This window comes from Erpetoichthys calabaricus, chromosome 1, assembly GCF_900747795.2.
Source record: "Erpetoichthys calabaricus chromosome 1, fErpCal1.3, whole genome shotgun sequence".
Classification (NCBI taxonomy): domain Eukaryota; kingdom Metazoa; phylum Chordata; class Cladistia; order Polypteriformes; family Polypteridae; genus Erpetoichthys; species Erpetoichthys calabaricus.
Window position 1 is genome coordinate 333489562 of NC_041394.2, and position 18374 is coordinate 333507935.

Consider the following 18374-nt stretch of genomic DNA (forward strand, 5'->3'; position numbering starts at 1 on the left):
TTTACAAAACCACAACACTTCACAGGATTGTATTTTTACAGGAATGACTGAATCGCAAGCCACACACAGCAGCTACACAAAGTGGGGGGAAAAAAAAAGCATACACAACTACTACAGGACACAAGAGGGTCTTTAGAAAACAACAAATTAATGTTTTACTACTTTTAAATAATACATGAAGACACTGACCTCTGTGCATTAAGTGTGAAATATGACTCCATGTTGAAATAAGCAGGCAGGAACACCGATACAAGTATCTTTTTCATAGGATATTCATAGAATTACCTGCATATTCAACAGTTTGTGGGAACCAATTTAAATTAAAAAAAAAAAAAAAAGACTGCTAACTAGTGATCTCAGCTTTTTTTATGAGATATGTACAATCTAAACTTTAAAACATGGGGGAAACCAGAAGCTGCAGTAACATACAGTGCATCCGGAAAGTATTCACAGCGCATCACTTTTTCCACATTTTGTTATGTTACAGCCTTATTCCAAAATGGATTAAATTCATTTTTTTCCCTCAGAATTCTACACACAACACCCCATAATGACAACGTGAAAAAAGTTTGAGACTTTTTGCAAATTTATTAAAAATAAAAAAAATTGAGAAAGCACATGTACATGTGGAAAAAGTGATGCGCTGTGAATACTTTCCGGATGCACTGTATATGCACTAGATGGAGAAATCAACATTCAATTGGGAACAACACTGGCCTTGAATAAATGCTCCACACATCAATTAAAATTAAGTGGAAACCAAATTAGCATATGAACCTCTTCACTGCACAATGGTTATGTTTACTATCTTTTGACTGTCTGGCAGGGAAAAAATGAGCACTCCGCTGAAAAGCAGCAGTACAAAACTGTGAAAATGTTTCATCATTTTGTTATACAGGTAGTCCCCAAGTTACGGACATCCGACTTACAAACGGGGCCGCAGCTGATCCTTCATCTGTCCGGGGGACGCAACGCAGGCTCCTCAGTAACTGCCGCTCCATCATCTTCTGCCTGGGGACGCTGTAAACAGTGGCTGGAGGGGGCAGTTTCGTTGCTTACACACTGTAGTGTCCCTCGGGCGGCTCCGGTTAATGAATGCGGCGATGGGAGCTGCACCCCATTCATTCTCAGTGGGTGGCTGGGTGCACAGCAAGCGGTGACGCCACAGCAACCGCTTGTGTGCAGGACGGAGGCTTGATAGGCGGTTCGCTGCTACTGCTCCTGACTGGATGGAGGTTGGATTCTTTCTCGGTGGCCGGGTGTTGATGCTGCAAGCAGTGACCTGGTTGTGGCTGAACAGAGACCATTGAGGGTGAATGTGGAGGCAGGGGACAGCATTGTAGTGTGCTTCAGGTGGCTGTCTATTGAATGGGGGTGGTGGTGGGTGATTCACTACCCACCTGTGGCCGCACCCTGTTCGTTCTTGTTGGGCAGACGCTGCAGGCAGCATACTATATGCAAGTGGAGGGGACTGTGTGGTGGGCAAATGGTGAATTGCTCCTCGCCGCCCCCATTCATTCTCAATAGCAAGTCTGCTTGTACTGTTACATACATAGTAGGAAGCTGTCTCTCTTAAGTACACCAGATGTGCTGACGAAGGGTACCTTCCTGCTGTGATAGCATGTACAGTGCTGTGCAGAAGTGCTCATCTTAACCTTTTCTCTTCACCCTTCAACAATGTCTCTGAAACACAAACCTAATGCAAGTGCTGGTGATACAGTAAAGAAGAGAAAAACCATCACCATGGAAAATAAAGTAGAAATAACAAAAAGTTCAGAGAGAGGTGAAACTCCATAATTCATTGGCAGAGTACTTGGTTACAGTCGGTCAACAATAGCATTTATTAAAATAATGTACCTGTTCCGACTTAAATACAAATTCAAACCTACAGTCCCTATCTCGTACGTAACCCGGGGACTGCCTGTACAAAAAAAGCCTAACAGAATTTGGCCAACTTGTTTAGGTTTTACCTTCATCACAAATCTTACTCATTAATAAACTGTCAGTGAATTCTAAACACTAAATGTACAAATAGGCAGTATGGTGTAATGGTTAAGTCAACAGACTTTAAACTGTAAGGCTGTCAGTTCAATTTCTCCATTAACTTACCGAGTGACCCTGAGGAAGTTGTTTAGCCGGATTGTGCACTTACCTTTAAAAATACAAGTAAACAGTGGAAATCTGTGCTGATCTTGTAAGTCATCTTGGATAACAGCATTACCTCAATACACCAATTAACTAGGACTGGTTAAACGTAGTCCAAAAGAGCCATGGTATAGAGGCTTGTTACTTAAAATGTTCTGTCTTAACTACATCTTATCTAGTTTTACCTGTTCCTAAGCACTCTAAAATAAATATCAATAGCATTCATTTTGGCTTCCTCTTAAATATATGTGCATAAATGTGCTGTCATAATGGTCACTGGAATTCATTTATTCTGCTCAGCTTCTCACTCATGATTATCAAGTCTTTCCTGTGGTCTACCAATGCTACATTTTTCTTTCTTTACATCTACCATTATGATCTTACTGTCAATCAGTTTGTATGTGTGATATTAAAATCATTAAAAAAATTCACATTACATACAAATACCATTTGACAGTGCATGCCAATAATTGCACTATACAAAATAAAGACCACTGATGTTAAGCAATTAGCACTGGTACGAACAACTAGTGCTAAATTACCTAAAACATAATATCCTCAAACTCGCATAATTCAATTCATGACTCCAAGGACCTAAAATCTACTGTGGCAGCACAGGCAATAACCAACCATGCAAGGGGAAGTATTCACTGCTAGACCCACTCATGCAAACAACCAAGGACCAATTTAAAGTTACCAATCAACCAAATACACACCGGTATAGGACGCGTCTGGCAGAGAAAAACCAGAGTACACAAAAAGGGACCCAACAACAGACATATTGACCAAATATCATACACACAATGACTGGAAATAGGCAAGAGCACAGGGCATTGAGTCTAAAGGGCAGTTGTATTAACCACTGCACCACAGATTTAAGCAAAGAGCATGTACTCAAGTTTTACATTTATTTTAAAACAGAATAATAAAAAAAGCCATTAAATGGACTGCCACCCTTTACCCTACCCTACACTCAATGCTACTAGGATAGGCTCTGCCAAGAAGTAAGAGATCTATAATATATTAAAGCAAATGAGGAGACAATTCAGAGAAATTAGAGAATAATGGGGATTGTGTTAGAGGGGTGAAAAAGAGAGTGCAGGCAGGGTGGAAAGGGTGGAGAAGAGTGACAGGAGTAGTTTGTGACAGACAGGTATCAGCAAGAGTGAAGGGGAAGGTCTACAGCAGGGGTCCCCAACCACCGGTCCGTGACCCACTACCGGGCCGCAGCCGTCTGACAGCCGGGCCGCGAGAGAACTGCCGGCAACAGAGACTCACTCAGACTTTTCAGAACGCTTGGCGGGCGGGGCTTTGCAGCGGCGCAGAGAGAGGAGAGGGACCGAGGTGAGAGAGTATTACAGCAAAGTATTGTTACGGTCCCGACAGTTTCCCCATATGACACGAGTCTATTGAAATCGCATTACTACGAAGTACATTCAGCAGATGCTTTCACTACAACGAAGTGACCTTGAAATGCCTGAATGAATCATCCACAGAGCAGTTAGATCTGTGGTCGCAGCTCAGTTGTGACGTTTGCACAACGATCCCCAAACAGAAACACTGTAAAAAAAATTCCTTCTTCGAACTTTCCTCATACTGTTTTTTTTTTTTGCTGTTTTTGTTTTCTGTGGTTTTCAGTGCTACCTTTTGCTTATTGCTTGTCAACATTTGAAAAACATCCATTGGAATTTAACTCATTGTCACCCTCCTACAGAAACGGCAGACACGAAAAAAACGATAACAGTGTTAATGTTTGTGATGTGCAATCTGTTGGAATGGCAAATGCAAAGCATATGTCTTTGTTATATGCAAAAAAAGAAGAAAAATCTCGGGTTGCAAACATATGCGAACTGCTTAATAACTTAATAATAATAGAAATGTTATGTAAATTGTGTATAAAACTGCCCCCCCCCCAGACCGGTCCATGGAAAAATTTGCATCTAATAAAGTGGTCCTTGCTGTCAAAAAGGTTGGGGACCACTGGTCTACAAGATGGTAGTGAGACCAGCTATGTTATATGGGTTGGAGATGGTGGTACTGACCAGAAAGCATGAGACAGAGCTGGAGGTAGCAGAGTTAAAGATGCTAAGATTTGTATTGGGTGTGAAGAGGATGGATAGGATTAGAAAGGAGCACATTAAAGGGTCAGCTCAAGTTGGATGGTTGGTAGACAAAGTCAGAGAGGCGAGATTGCATTGGTTTGAACATGTGCTGAGAAGAGATGCCGAGTATATAGGGATAAGGATGCTAAGGATAGAGCTGCCAAGGAAGAGGAAAACAGGAAGGCCTAAGCGAAGATTTATGGATGTGGTGAGAGAGGACATGCAGGTGATGGGTGTAACAGAACAAAATGCAGAGGAAAGAAAGATATGGAAGAAGATGATTCACTGTGGCGACCCCTAACGGGAGCAGCCGAAAAAAGAAGAAGAAGAAGAAATGAGAAGACAATTCCACCCATCAAGTTGGTTTGGTCAGCTAGAATTCAGGATACTGGATGCAAACGGTTGCAATGCTAACCACTATGTCACCATGCCCCATTTAAGAACTAGAACAACATATTGAAAAGCACTGTGAGAAATATTCAGAACATTCAAAACAAGCTAATGATCTCAACAAGGCAAATTTATTCAGACTACTTGTCAGTAAAACCAAACCGAAAAAAAAAATTTTAAAAATATTTAGCTTAAGGCTCAAGTCATATAACTAACTAAAAAACTGATCCATCAATCCATTCCCCTAATGCCAAAAACAAAAAAAAACACCAGAGAAGACTTGCAGATCCCACACATAATGCACACCTGCTGAGAACAGGACTAGGATCTAATCACTAGAAAGCTTCATCACCACCCTATGACTCTTTCAAAAGGTCATTATGCATCAGGTTAAGTGTGCAAATAACAAGAGGTTCGTTTAAAGAATACTTTCGCTTTCAGCTGAAGGATTTGTGGAAATAAAAGCCTGTCACTGTGGCGTTCTTGTTTGACTATTCCTGTGCTAAGGTGTTGGAACTGTAAATCAGTCAATCTGAAGTACAGTTCCTGAGGACCCCCGTGGCTGTAGGTTTTTGTTCCAACCAATTTCACAAAGAGCAAGACATTTTTAACTTTAATTGATTACAACTTTTAATTACTTGGTCTTATCTCCGTCTCATGTTGTGTTAAAAGTGGAATATGAGAATGCAAAGAGGAAATGTGACAACTAGTTACAGCTACTGTATGTAAAACAAGATAACAGCAAGATCTTTTCTAGTTCATCCAGCAGATGACAGGGGATGTTAGGAAAGAAAAATAAAGAACCTGAGAGGGGAAAAAAAAAACAACATCAAGAAGATACTTCCATTTACTGAAAATTAAGATCCTCGGAACAGAGTAATCAAAGTAAAGATGAGCAGGCAACATATACCAATCAGAGGGGACATTAGAACCAATGACAGGTGAAGTGAATAACATTGATTATATCATTACAGTGGCATCGGTCAAGGGGCAGGATATATTAGACAGCAAGTGAACAGTCAGGTCATGAAGGTAATGTATTGGAAGTAGGAAAAACTAGGTATCACAGTTTGGCCTATGTCAAAGCATCCCCAAAATAGCAGGTCTTGTGGGGTGTTCCCGGAATGCAGTGGTTAGTACCGAAAGTCCATGGAAGGACAACCAGAAAAAAGACGACAGCGCTATAGTCACTCAAAGCTCAGTGATGCAAGATGCATGTCTGTCGTTTAATTGGGAAAGAAATGGCAGAAGGATGCATTATGGGAAGAAGGCAAACCGGCAGAGGCAATGTGATACTGTTGGCAATATTCTGTTGGTAAACTATGGGTCCCAGGATTTATGTAGATGCTACTTTGACACATATCACCTACCTAAAGGATGTTGCAGACCATGTACACCCCTTCATGCAACAGTATTCTATGATCATGTTGGCCTGTTTCAGCAGGATAATGTGCCCTACCAAACTGCAAAAATTGTTCAGGAATGGTTTGAGGAACATGCAAGAGTTCATGGTTTTGACTTGCCCCCTCAAAGTCCCCAGATATCAAACAGTTTTGGCATCTGTGGGATGTGCTGGAAACAAGTTTGATCCATGGAGGACCCGTCTTGTAACTTACAGGATATAAACGATCTGCTGCCAACATCTTGGTGCCAGATACCACAGGACACGTTTAGAGGTCTTGTGTAATCCATGCCTCAAAGGGTCAAAGCTGTTTAGGCAACATAAGGTAGGCATACACAATATTAGACAGGTTTTAAGGCTGTGATTGATCAGTGTATACAGAATATGAAAACACAGAAATTACGGATCATACTACTAAATAAAGAGCAGCCATTAATTTATTTATGGAATGGATAAACAGTTATCAAAACAGTACATAAAAGACTAGAGAAATGTGTCACATAGTAATGAAGATCTTATGAACTGGAGTGGGCAGAAGCTCGTAAAATAAAAACAATTTTGTTACTTCTTACATGATGTTGATAAGTAATGTTCTGAATAACTACTTTGTACATGAAACGTAAACAAGATAAGTACACAGCTGCATCATTGTTAAAGTCCTACCTAACTTGTTACAATCCGGGCTATTTGCAGTTGCAACAGGCCAACACCAATTCCAACTTATATCTGAAACATCAATTCGATTTCTCTTTTTTTCAAGCTAATTTCTTGGTTGAGGTTTCCATTTTTCTTTAAACAAACACACAACCTTCCATGAAAGATAAAACTGACAGAAGTAATTAGCATCCACCATTTCTTATTCTATAGAGCAGACACTTTGCTCATATTTCTTTTAATGGGTTAAGTTTTAACTCAAAAGCAAATGACAATGACATGGACTAAATTATTGAGACCCCTAGCCTAATATGTTGTAGCATAATGCAGTCCTAATGAGACTCGTACACCTCTCCACTGGCAATCTTGGAAACTGTGAGTTTCAGCACTTTCAATAGAGGTTCATTTGGATTCAGATCAGAACTAAAAGTAGGCCTATTCAGAATTAAAAACACCAACATTATTGGGTTGTCTTAGTTATACGTTTTAGGTCCTCATTCCAGCCGGAGGACCCATGACCTACAACTGAAATAGAGCTTTCTGACACTAACCAAATGAAAATGAAGTGTCTGCTCCATGGAATAAAGAATGGAGGATGTCAATGATTTTTGTCAGTCTCAACTTACTTCACAGAAAATTGTAATTTTTTAAATAGTAGAAGGGTACCAATACTTGACTATCTGTAAATTAATTTTTAAAAACATACAAAAATTCTTGCTTCATTATGTAAATAAATATTTAGACGAGTCAATATGTAATTGTTGGATCGATCCAAAAAACACACGATAGAAAAGTAGGGTGGTCAAATTAACCAAACATTATGGTCTGAATATCAAAATTCAAAAAAATAATTTATTCAAACTTAAGATTCATGACTCTGGGCACTACACATGCATTTGTATATGCTTTTTAATACTTTATTATCAATGTAACAGTTGCAGCGTCAAGAACAAACATAAATGGCAAAAAAATTCCCAGCAAGATACTTCAAGATATCAAGTTCAAGATATTTGCAGTTACTAGTGCTAACAAAGTACTAACCGACATCCATGGAAACTGCATCAAATGCGATGAATAAGTCCATCTGTAAATGGATCTACAGTTTTTTGACAACAGGAACAGCATGTTGGGATTGGCTCCTACCTCTCAGATCATCTTTGTCAGTAAAGGTGTCCCTCCCTCCATGTGCTCCCTTCCCCGTTCTATTCATTGTACACCAATTACAGTAGGCCCACTGACCCTTCAGTAAAATTCCTCAAGTTCACCGATGACAATCATCCTTGAATTTAACACTAATGATAATGAAACTGCATAAAGTACAGACAAGAGGAGACTCATCTTGTATCTTAGTGTGCTACAAATAACCTGGTACGCAATAGCACCAAGGCAGTGGAAATGGTCATGACTTTTGCAAAAATGAGCTACAACCACTTCATCAAGAAATTAATGATTCTATTGTCAGTATGGTGGAATCCTTCTATTTTTTGGGCACTACTATTACACACACTCTTAGCTGAAATATTAACACCACTTCCATCACCAAGACACTCAGCAGCAGATGTACTTTTTATGCCTACTAAAGAAATTAAATGTTTCCCAGCTCATGCTAGTACAATTAAAGCATGTTGTGAGGTCTGCCCTTCTATCTACTGCAAACCCGTATGCATCTGGTATCATAAACTGTCAAAAATATCACCGTCTCATCTGACACAGGGCATTACTTCCAAATGTTCCCACTTGGTACACACTTTAGATCAATTAAAACCAATATTAGCAGGTACCTAAACAATTTCCTTCCCAGAGCTATAACACTCACAACCAGGTTAAATTACTCACCTTCCTCACTTAATTTGTGCACTCTTTCATATACAGGATGAAGGTATGCAAGTATACAATGTACATGTATGTATGCAAGCATACACTCTATACACATTCATTTGCACAACTTAATAGTTGCACTATTCTGCAACTGTTCATAATGCATGTAGTTTAATGTTATTTGTATATGATGTTCTGTTATGTTATAAACAGCTTCAAATCTACCAAGTTAAATTCCTGCACATTAAGTACTTGAATAAAACGGACTCTGATCAAATCAAACTTAAAGTAAGTAGCTAAGGGGCCACCAAAGTGACATGGGAGCAGACATCTGAGGAACGGAATATGGCAGATGCACAGAAAAGAAAGGCACCAAGGGTAATGTTATCACAGTGCAGCGGTTTGACGTTTCTACCCATTTATTTAGCCAATGATGTACAGTAGGGGCTGTATTTTTACTTACATCTTGGCTGGAAACTTTCAAACTTAAAATAATTTCCCAACTTCACACGTTACTCTAATTGACTTAATACATGAATTATTTTGTATCTACTTCATTTATTTAACAAGGGGGTTTTCTCCATAATAATGATCAAGTGGCAGACTTATTTCAGCTTTTAATCATTGTGTCAGATTTTCAATGGGTCAAAGGTTTACACAAACCAAGTTGACTGTATGTTTAAACACCATGGATAACACCAGGAATTGATGCAATTACTCTTAGCAGCTTCTGACTTGTTAATTGCCATAATTAGTTGTTAATTGGGACACCTGTGGCTGTATATAAAGGCCTACCTGTAGAGCCAGTGCCTTCTTGTCGTTCAGACAATGAGGAAATCAAAGGAACTGAGTCAAGACCTTAGGAGGAAATTTTTGGGTTCCTCCTCAGATGCCATCTCCAAAAGGTTTAAAGGAACACCAAGCAATCTTACAATCTATTGCTTGAGGGACCAACAAGTTTGTTTCGAAAGGATCAACGGAACCCAAAAATAACTCCGGAACCGGTGAAGGTGATGGAAACAATGGTGGTCATCATGACCATTAAGAGAGCACTTCGTCGGCATGGACTAAAAGGTTGTTGACCAAGGACGAAACTATAACTCCAGAATCAACATTAAAAAAAGTTAGAGAACGGTTTGCAATTGCTCATCACGACAAATTTATTCACTGGTCTGAAGAAACAAAATCTGAACCTTTTGGCCATAATGTTCAGCAATATGTATGGTAGCTAAAGGGCGAGACTCTTAATCCAAAGATCACCATCCCAACTGCACAACACGAGGAAAACGGTGTCCTGTTGTCCGGGTGTTTTTCTGGAAAAGGGGCCTGGGTACTTCATAAAATAAAAGGCATCATAAAGGAGCATTATCTGGAAATTCTGAAGTAAGAACTCAAGACATCAGCAAGAAAATAAAATCATGGTTGCAAATCCAACAGAACAACAATCCCAATCACACTTCATTACAGTGGTAATGAAATGACTTACAAACAACAATGTGACAGTACTGGAATGGCCATCACAAAGCCATGGGAAATCTGAGAACTGACCTAAAGAAATCTATCCAAGGCAGAAGGCAATGAACTTGACCTGATGTAATTGTGTCTGGAGGAGTAGGCCAAAATTCCAGAAAAATATTTTGAGAAACTTGTGGAATTTTATCCCAAGTGCTTCAGGTTAAGTAAATTTACATTAACATGTTAACTTTTGACTCACTGAAAATTTGCCATAGTGACTAAAAGCTGGAATAAATTGGTCAAACATTATTTTGGAGAAAAATCACTCCAGGAAATGAAAGTGGATACACACTAACTGACTTAACACATGAACTGTTTGGTAACGTGGTATGTGAGAAGTTGGTGAATTTTACGGTCTCATATTTTTTTTTAGCCAAGTGGTGTTTAAACTTCATGGCTTCGACACAAAGAAATGACGCAGAAGTGCGAGGATACACTGTTCTCTCATCCACGCAAACCGGATAACGGGAAGCAGAAAGTAGTGCAAACTTAATGAACCGAACCCTTCAGTTCAGCAAATCCCCCACGTCAGCACACTCGTTAACCAAAGAAGTCAATTAACTTTACGGGATGACAAGATTCAAACGTGAAAAAGCATTCGACTAGTTCTAACGGAATTTTTGCACTCCTATAACCCCGACTACTATTCTTTATCCACTAACAGTTTCTTTTTTTTTTTAATCGTTCATCACATGCCTCTATCCTTCAAGTACATTTCTTTTCCTTAACGCATTCCTGTGATCGATTACTCAAGTTCGAAAAATTGAGAACCGAAACTCCGCTCTAAAAGATAGGGACTAGCAATAGCTGACCACCGTACTAAATGAGAAAATGAATGATTCAAAACTAGATGCTGAATTATGAAAGGTTAGGAAATGCCAAAAAATACATAGGAGAGGCCAAAAACAGTTCGAGGGATTAAACGGACTGTAGATAAACGATGGCTGGATTCGTTAAGCGTTTTTAAAAAGTGTTGTCGTGCACCATTCAAAACGAAAAAAGTTGGACAACAAAAGAAAGGGACTAGCGAGGGAGCGCTTCCGGTATTAGGAGTTAACCAGATCGCCAAATTTCTTTTCAGTGTTCAAAATGCAAACCGCTCAAAGTGAAGTTTAAAGAAAACCAGCAGGAATCCCATCTGAGTATGAAAGGTTCAGTAAAAAGAGTTGAAAGACGATATAGGAAACGCATCCCTTTGCCTTATTAATTTTTAGCAAGGAGGGAGGGGGATGTGATGCTATTTCTGCCATTGAAGTGGGCAAGATTTCTTTTCGTGAATCAAAACATCAAAAAGCTGAATAAAAGTTCATCTTGTCTAGTATTCTGGTGCGTGGACTAACCCCACATTACGTTTTTTGCATCTCGAAGCTTTTCTGCTCATGTTCCAGGCTTGCGGCCTGCTCTCCCTTCGCCGCTTCTCTTGCCTCCCGTGTCGGATTTTGCAGCGCACGCCAGGCGGCATTTAAAAGACAAGGAGAAGGCCAAGGACGGCCTCACGCGGTCATATAAAAAGGTTTAATCTCATAAAACGCACAAGCACCGTCCTCGGTGGGGCAACCCCGAGGAGCCCCCCACCACAGACGGGTGACCCCCCCAACCGAGCGACCGGCTCCGATCCACCTCACAGAACCGAGCCGGCCAACCCCGCCGGAGGTCTGGATCGCTTAGCGCTCGCCTTCCGAGGAGAGCGAAATTGATGAAAAAAAAAACCAAGTAAAACACTGGCGTTTGCACACGCACTCACACATCAAAATATATAAATATAAAAGACAACAACAACAACTCACCGCATTAATTTCTCTTCTCCCTGCAGATCCAAGATGGCTGTGTATTCTACAATCGAGGATGCTGGGTGAATAGCCTTTACCCTCTGACCTCGCCGCCACCTCCAAAACCATCGCTCTCTCTGCTGCTAGCGCTGGCTGTTCCGGAGCGGTCCGCGTCTCCTCCTGCCGGCTACCTTGGGGCGACAGCACCTGCCCAAGCCGAGTCTTCTTGTTCAGAGTAAAACAAAAGCTGTGTCCTAGTTAACACGAAGAAATACGCCGCGTCGGTCCTTTAAATGGAGGAGGTTTTATGTTCTTGTTGATCGATCGTGACGTTAATTCAGCGAAGACGACAAAATATCAATTGACAATGCAAAAAGAAAACAAAATAGTACAGCGAAAAGAAAACGAAATGCCAGCGAGATGTGTCCGAGGCGGCTGACGCTTCTCTAGCGGGCTTCACGGTCGATCCCCCGCGCTAGCCGCTCAGCTCGGCTTTTTGTGCGCGCGAGAAGTGTGATGTCCGTGAAGACGTGGGGAGCGGCGGCCCGGTCACGGTCACGGTGAGACGTTATCTCGGCAAAATGCGTGACATGTGCATAGTAAGCAACGCGCGATGGAACCGATGACAAGGGCAAAAAACGCTTGGGGAGCCCACTCGTGCGGGCCGTTCAGCTGTTTGGCTTGCTCTCGACTTTTCCATTACACTTTACGTTGAATGTGAGAAACGGTCCGGAGAGCTCTTCGTTAGGAACCTACCGCGATGCTCGTGACATCATGCAGAAGGCACAACGGATGTTTATTTGGAATCGTTGATACCACCAGCGGTCAGTAAACGGTGAGGTTACCGATCAAGGTGTGACGCCTGGTTCACGGGCGTCACGTGATCACGTCGTCCCACCTGGCTATGTTCCACAAATAGGGAAAAATAACGTCAAGGGCAAGGCGCTATATAAACTGCGGTTTGGGTTAACGTTTTAAATAAGTTGAACGCCCCTTTTTTAGTTTTACAAAAAATATATAACAGTAATAATGTGACAGAATTATTGAACATACAATTAAATGTCCCAATCAACACCACCTTCAATCATTTTTTTTTATTCTTTTGAGAGTTCTGTGTGTAGCATCATTCTTAGATAGCATTTTCACAAATCCCTCAACCCATTCTACACACTCACTGTGTGAACCTGAACATTAAAGCACTTACTTTTTTAAAATGTCCATAAAAAATGTAATGTTTCAAACCATGATGAAAGCTACCCGACAATGCCTTGTTTTCTAATAAAAAGCATACACCACCAGCCACATAAATCACAGCAAAGCATATGTAAACAGGAGATAGAAAACTGAAAACCCTTTACAGCAAGCAGGATGGTATAGTGGTTAAGGATTTGGACCTCAAACCATGACACTGTTGTGGCACTGTGTGACCATGAGCAAGTCACTTCACCTGCCGGTGCTCCAATTGGAAAACACAAAAGAAATGGAACCAATTGTATCTCCCAAATGTAGTCAGTCACCTTAGATAAAGGTGTCAGCCAAGTAATAATTTCTAAACTTCACAGTAAATTTTATTTTACATTTACTTTCACTTTCTCAAACAAGTCCCGGGGCCATGCCAAAAGTAGCCAGCAAAATCTTTTATTTAAGTTGAGGTAAGTTTCAATAATTGGGAATCAAATCGCTATTAACTAGTTGGAAGACAAATAAACGTAACCACCACACCTCCATCGCAGCTTACCCAGTGTGGTTTCTGTGCCATTTTTAAAGCCTCAATATTTCATAAAACTTACGCTATTCCTGGGATGCCATTGAGATACCATAAAGTTTATATTCTGAGTTGGATATTCTGAGTTAACCAAAAATATTTACTGTATGTGCAAATACAAATAAAGTGCACTGTGTATATATATATATATATATATACAGTGCATCCAGAAAGTATTCACAGCGCATCACTTTTTCCACCTTTTGTTATGTTACAGCCTTATTCCAAAATACTGTAGATTAAATTCATTTTTTTTTCTCAGAATTCTGCACACAACACCCCATAATGACAACGTGAAAAAAGTTTACTTGAGGTTTTTGCAAATTTATTAAAAAAATTAAAAAACTGAGAAATCACATGTACATAAGTATTCACAGCCTTTGCTCAATACTTTGTCAATGCACCTTTGGCAGCAATTACAGCCTCAAGTCTTGTTGAATATGATGCCACAAGCTTGGCACACCTATCCTTGGCCAGTTTCGCCCATTCCTCTTTGCAGCACCTCTCAAGCTCCATCAGGTTGGATGGGAAGCGTCGGTGCACAGCCATTTTAAGATCTCTCCAGAGATTTTCAATTGGATTCAAGTCTGGGCTCTGGCTGGGCCACTCAAGGACATTCACAGAGTTGTCCTGAAGCCACTCCTTTGATATCTTGGCTGTGTGCTTAGGGTCGTTGTCCTGCTGAAAGATGAACCGTCGGCCCAGTCTGAGGTCAAGAGTGCTCTGGAGCAGGTTTTCATCCCGGATGTCTCTGTACATTGCTGCAGTCATCTTTCCCTTTATCCTGACTAGTCTCCCAGTTCCTGCCGCTGAAAAACATCCCCACAGCATGATGCTGCCACCACCATGCTTCACTGTAGGGATGGTGCCAGGTTTCCTCCAAACGTGACGCCTGGGATTCACACCAAAGAGTTCAATCTTTGTCTCATCAGACCAGAGAATTTTCTTTCTCATGGTCTGAGAGTCCTTCAGGTGCCTTTTGGCAAACTCCAGGTGGACTGCCATGTGCCTTTTACTAAGTAGTGGCTTCCGTCTGGCCACTCTACCATACAGGCCTGATTGGTGGATTGCTGCAGAGATGATTGTCCTTCTGGAAGGTTCTCCTCTCTCCACAGAGGACCTCTGGAGCTCTGACAGAGTGACCATTGGGTTCTTGGTCACCTCCCTGACTAAGGCCCTTCTCCCCCTATTGCTCAGTTTAGATGGCCGGCCAGCTCTAGGAAGAGTCCTGGTGGTTTCAAACTTCTTCCACTTACGGATGATGGAGGCCACTGTGCTCATTGGGACCTTAAAAGCAGCAGAAATATTTCTGTAACCTTCCCCACAGACAATTCCTTTGACTGCTTGGTTTGTGCTCTGACATGATCTGTCAACTGTGGGACCTTATATAGAGTCAGGTGTGTGCCTTTCCAAATCATGTCCAGTCAACTGAATTTACCACAGGTGGACTCCAATTAAGCTGCCGAAACATCTCAAGGATGATCAGGGGAAACAGGATGCACTTGAGCTCAATTTCGAGCTTCACAGCAAAGGCTGTGAATACTTATGTACGTGTGCTTTCTCAATTTTTTTATTTTTAATAAATTTGCAAAAACCTCAAGTAAACGTTTTTTCACGTTGTCATTATGAGGTGTTGTGTGTAGAATTCTGAGGAAAAAAATGAATTTAATCCATTTTGGAATAAGGCTGTAACATAACAAAATGTGGAAAAAGTGATGCGTTGTGAATACTTTCTGGATGCACTGTAGATATTTATATAATATATATATAGTATAAATTGTCAACACCTCAGTTTCATTGACCATTTGTTTTTTTCCAATTTCTCTAAATGAAAGTCATACACTTCTAAAGGTCATAATTCTCTGTCTCATTCCATTTGTTAATTGCCATTTACTTCCCATTATCACTGGAATATTGTCCAAGTAGTACTTCAGAGGGTGTAGTAACACAGACTGTCCCAACTCTGCTTTGAGACAGACAGACAGGGTTTTTAAGTAATCAACAGAAGCTTGGACACTTGTGCAAATTGTTTGCTTCACCTTTCAAGGCTCAAGTTACTTTCATTGCTGCAGACCATCTGTAGGTTGCAACATATTAATTTGTTCCTTGAAGAAGGCCCATTTGTAATATTTTGACATTTTCTTTTTTTCAGTTTTTCTAACCTGCACTTTAAACCTCTGGCAGTTTACTGCTTACCTTTTCACCATTTTACGTCATTCATTGCATTTCAATTGATTACATTTGAAGAAAAACTGGAAAAAAAACAGGTGTTCTAAAACGTTTGATTTTTAGTGTATGTATGCGTGTGTGAGTGTGTGTGCATTTTTTGGAGCAGTATAAAATTTTGACTTCAGTATTGATACCAGCTTTCAGACCTCAGAAACTGGTGCCTAAATGACTCTAAAGCAAATACTGTATAATGCCATCTTGTGATACTACACACTGCTTTCATTTTGAAGCTGTGAAGTCCCAATCGTGTTGAAACAATGGGTGGTGGTTGATTTGTCCCTTGTGAAGTCCTGATTGTGTTGAAGCAATACGGTGACAAGGTCCCCAGTGAAGTTATGATTTTCCACAACTGCAATAGCGAGTGTCGAGGGAGTAGAGGAAGGGGGATGGTTGAATTGAAAAAGCTGGCATTTAATTCCAGTTCCAAAAATCCCAAAGTACTGGTTCTATACCATTTTAAAATTTGGGCTTTTCTATATACTATATAATCCTAATGTATGCTCTGTATGCTGTATATACATATATACAGTACAGACAGCTTAAGTTGTTCACTGAGAAAACAGAAGGGTTCAAAATCCATTGCTGTAGCCACTTTTCCAGATTACTAATCATTGCCATGGATTTGGTGAGGGTGGATCATGCAGATACACTGAGCAGATCAATCCTACTGTCATCCATGCACGTTTTTGGAATCTGATGTTTCCCGTGTCACATTGAGTCAAGGCTTGTGTCGTACAACAGATTTCCAACCTATATTTGAAATGCAGTCTGTTCATCATGTCCATGCCTTCCGTTTAGTACTTTTTAAAATGTTGTCTTTCCACAGGAGTTCATTTTTGTCCCAAAATTGGTTTTCAGTATAGATAAGCAAAAAAAGTGTCTCATGTATTTACTTTGTATAAAAAAACTATTTCTACATTACCTGTCTCAATGTTTTAATCTTCACAATGTTTTCAATTTAGGTTAACTTAAAAATGTATACCCTTACACCATTGACGTGAATATGATGGGTTTGTCTCTGCTGTATTCCATCAGAATCGTTAGCACAGTTTATTAATTTATATTGACAGTATTCACAGGTCTATAAACTTCATTAAAAATGTTTGATGTAATGTGTGTGTATGTATGATGTGGATACATATGCAGTTATACATTTAGTGACCACTTTAATCAACACAAACATCCTGCTCCTTGAGACAGCCAGTCACAGTGCTACATCTAAATGCATTTGCCATGCAAATATGATCAAGGTCTTTAGTTGCTGTTTGATCAAAAGTAAAAACGGGTAAGATGTGTGATCTAAGCAATACTGCCAGATGTCATTGCACCCTACACAAATCATCCCTATTGGACTTGAAGGCATTGATAAAGTAGATCCAGCATTAAGGCATTGATAAATACCTTGATGGACGTCAAGGCATTGATAAAGTAGATCCAGCATTAAGGCATTGATAATAAAGATCCAACATTAAGGGATTGATAAATACCTTGATGGACATTAAGGCATTGATAATGAAGATCCAGCATTAAGGCATTGATAAATACCTTGATGGATGTTAAGGCATTGATAAAGTAAATCCAGCATTAAGGCATTGAGAAATACCTTGATGGACGTTAAGGCATTGATAAATTAGATCCAGCATTAAGGCATTGATAATGTAGATCTAGCATTAAGACATTGATAAATACCTCAATGGACGTTAAGGCATTGATAAAGTAGATCCAGCATTAAGGCATTGATAAATACCTCGATGGACGTTAAGGCATTGATAAAGTAGATCCAGCATTAAGACATTGATAAATACCTCGATGGACGTTAAGGCATTGATAAAGTAGATCCAGCATTAAGGCATTGATAATGTAGATCTAGCATTAAGACATTGATAAATACCTTGATGGACATTAAGGCATTGATAAAGTGGATCCAGCACCATTCTTTCTGCTTAAGGGTGAAACACATACTCAAGAACATCATTGGAAATTAAGGGGAAGTTCATTTAAGAATGAAGACAGGAAGCACTTCTTTAGGCAAAGAGTTGTGGGACTCTGGAACAAACTACCAAGACATGGAGTTAATACAGAAACCTTGACAACTTTTAAGAAGAATCTGGATGAGATATTGGGAGATCTTAACAAACGGGTTTGATGGACTGAATGGTCTCCTCTCGTTTGTCAAATTTTCTTATTTTCTTATGTTCTTGGATATGTGGTGGCTAAAAATCATCACCAGAAGGCTTTTTACCTGAAATAAAATCTATTAGAAGACTCTGGATAGGCAAACAGAATCTACAGTTTTATTGCAATAAAATAACCATAATAACAAGGACTCAACCCAATACGGCCAAATTGAGCTGAGCCCCGAACAGTTCCAAATCCAAAACTTATATATAATTTTCTCATCTCTTCGACCTCGTTCAAATTAGCTCATTTGCTCATTTTCTCTGACTCCCCTCTACTCCTGTCCGGCCGATACCTTGAGTTCCCATGGGAACCCTTATTATCTCCTGAATTCACCCTGCAGCTCCCCCCCCCCCCCCCCCCCCCCCGGTATTTTCATGTCTATTGTTCACTTCTAGTTTGTTTTA

The 18374-nt window shown here is 40.1% G+C and overlaps 2 protein-coding genes across 4 annotated transcripts in view; one reads left to right on the top strand and one right to left on the bottom strand.

The window, feature by feature from the left end:
* Positions 1–12617, bottom strand: part of cnot2 (CCR4-NOT transcription complex, subunit 2) — a 141459-nt gene extending 128842 nt beyond the window's left edge. For 2 of the 3 annotated variants that reach the window (XM_028821128.2, XM_028821122.2), the window contains exon 1: positions 11814–12617. In XM_028821128.2, coding sequence (XP_028676961.1) covers positions 11814–11924 — 111 coding nt within the window. In that variant the 5' untranslated portion in view covers positions 11925–12617. The remainder of the gene's footprint in view (positions 1–11813) is intronic. The other variant, XM_028821127.2, reaches the window with a different exon arrangement.
* Positions 1–18374, top strand: part of LOC114665320 (gastrula zinc finger protein XlCGF57.1-like) — an 895535-nt gene that overhangs the window by 508034 nt on the left and 369127 nt on the right. The gene's annotated exons all lie outside the window — the stretch shown is intronic.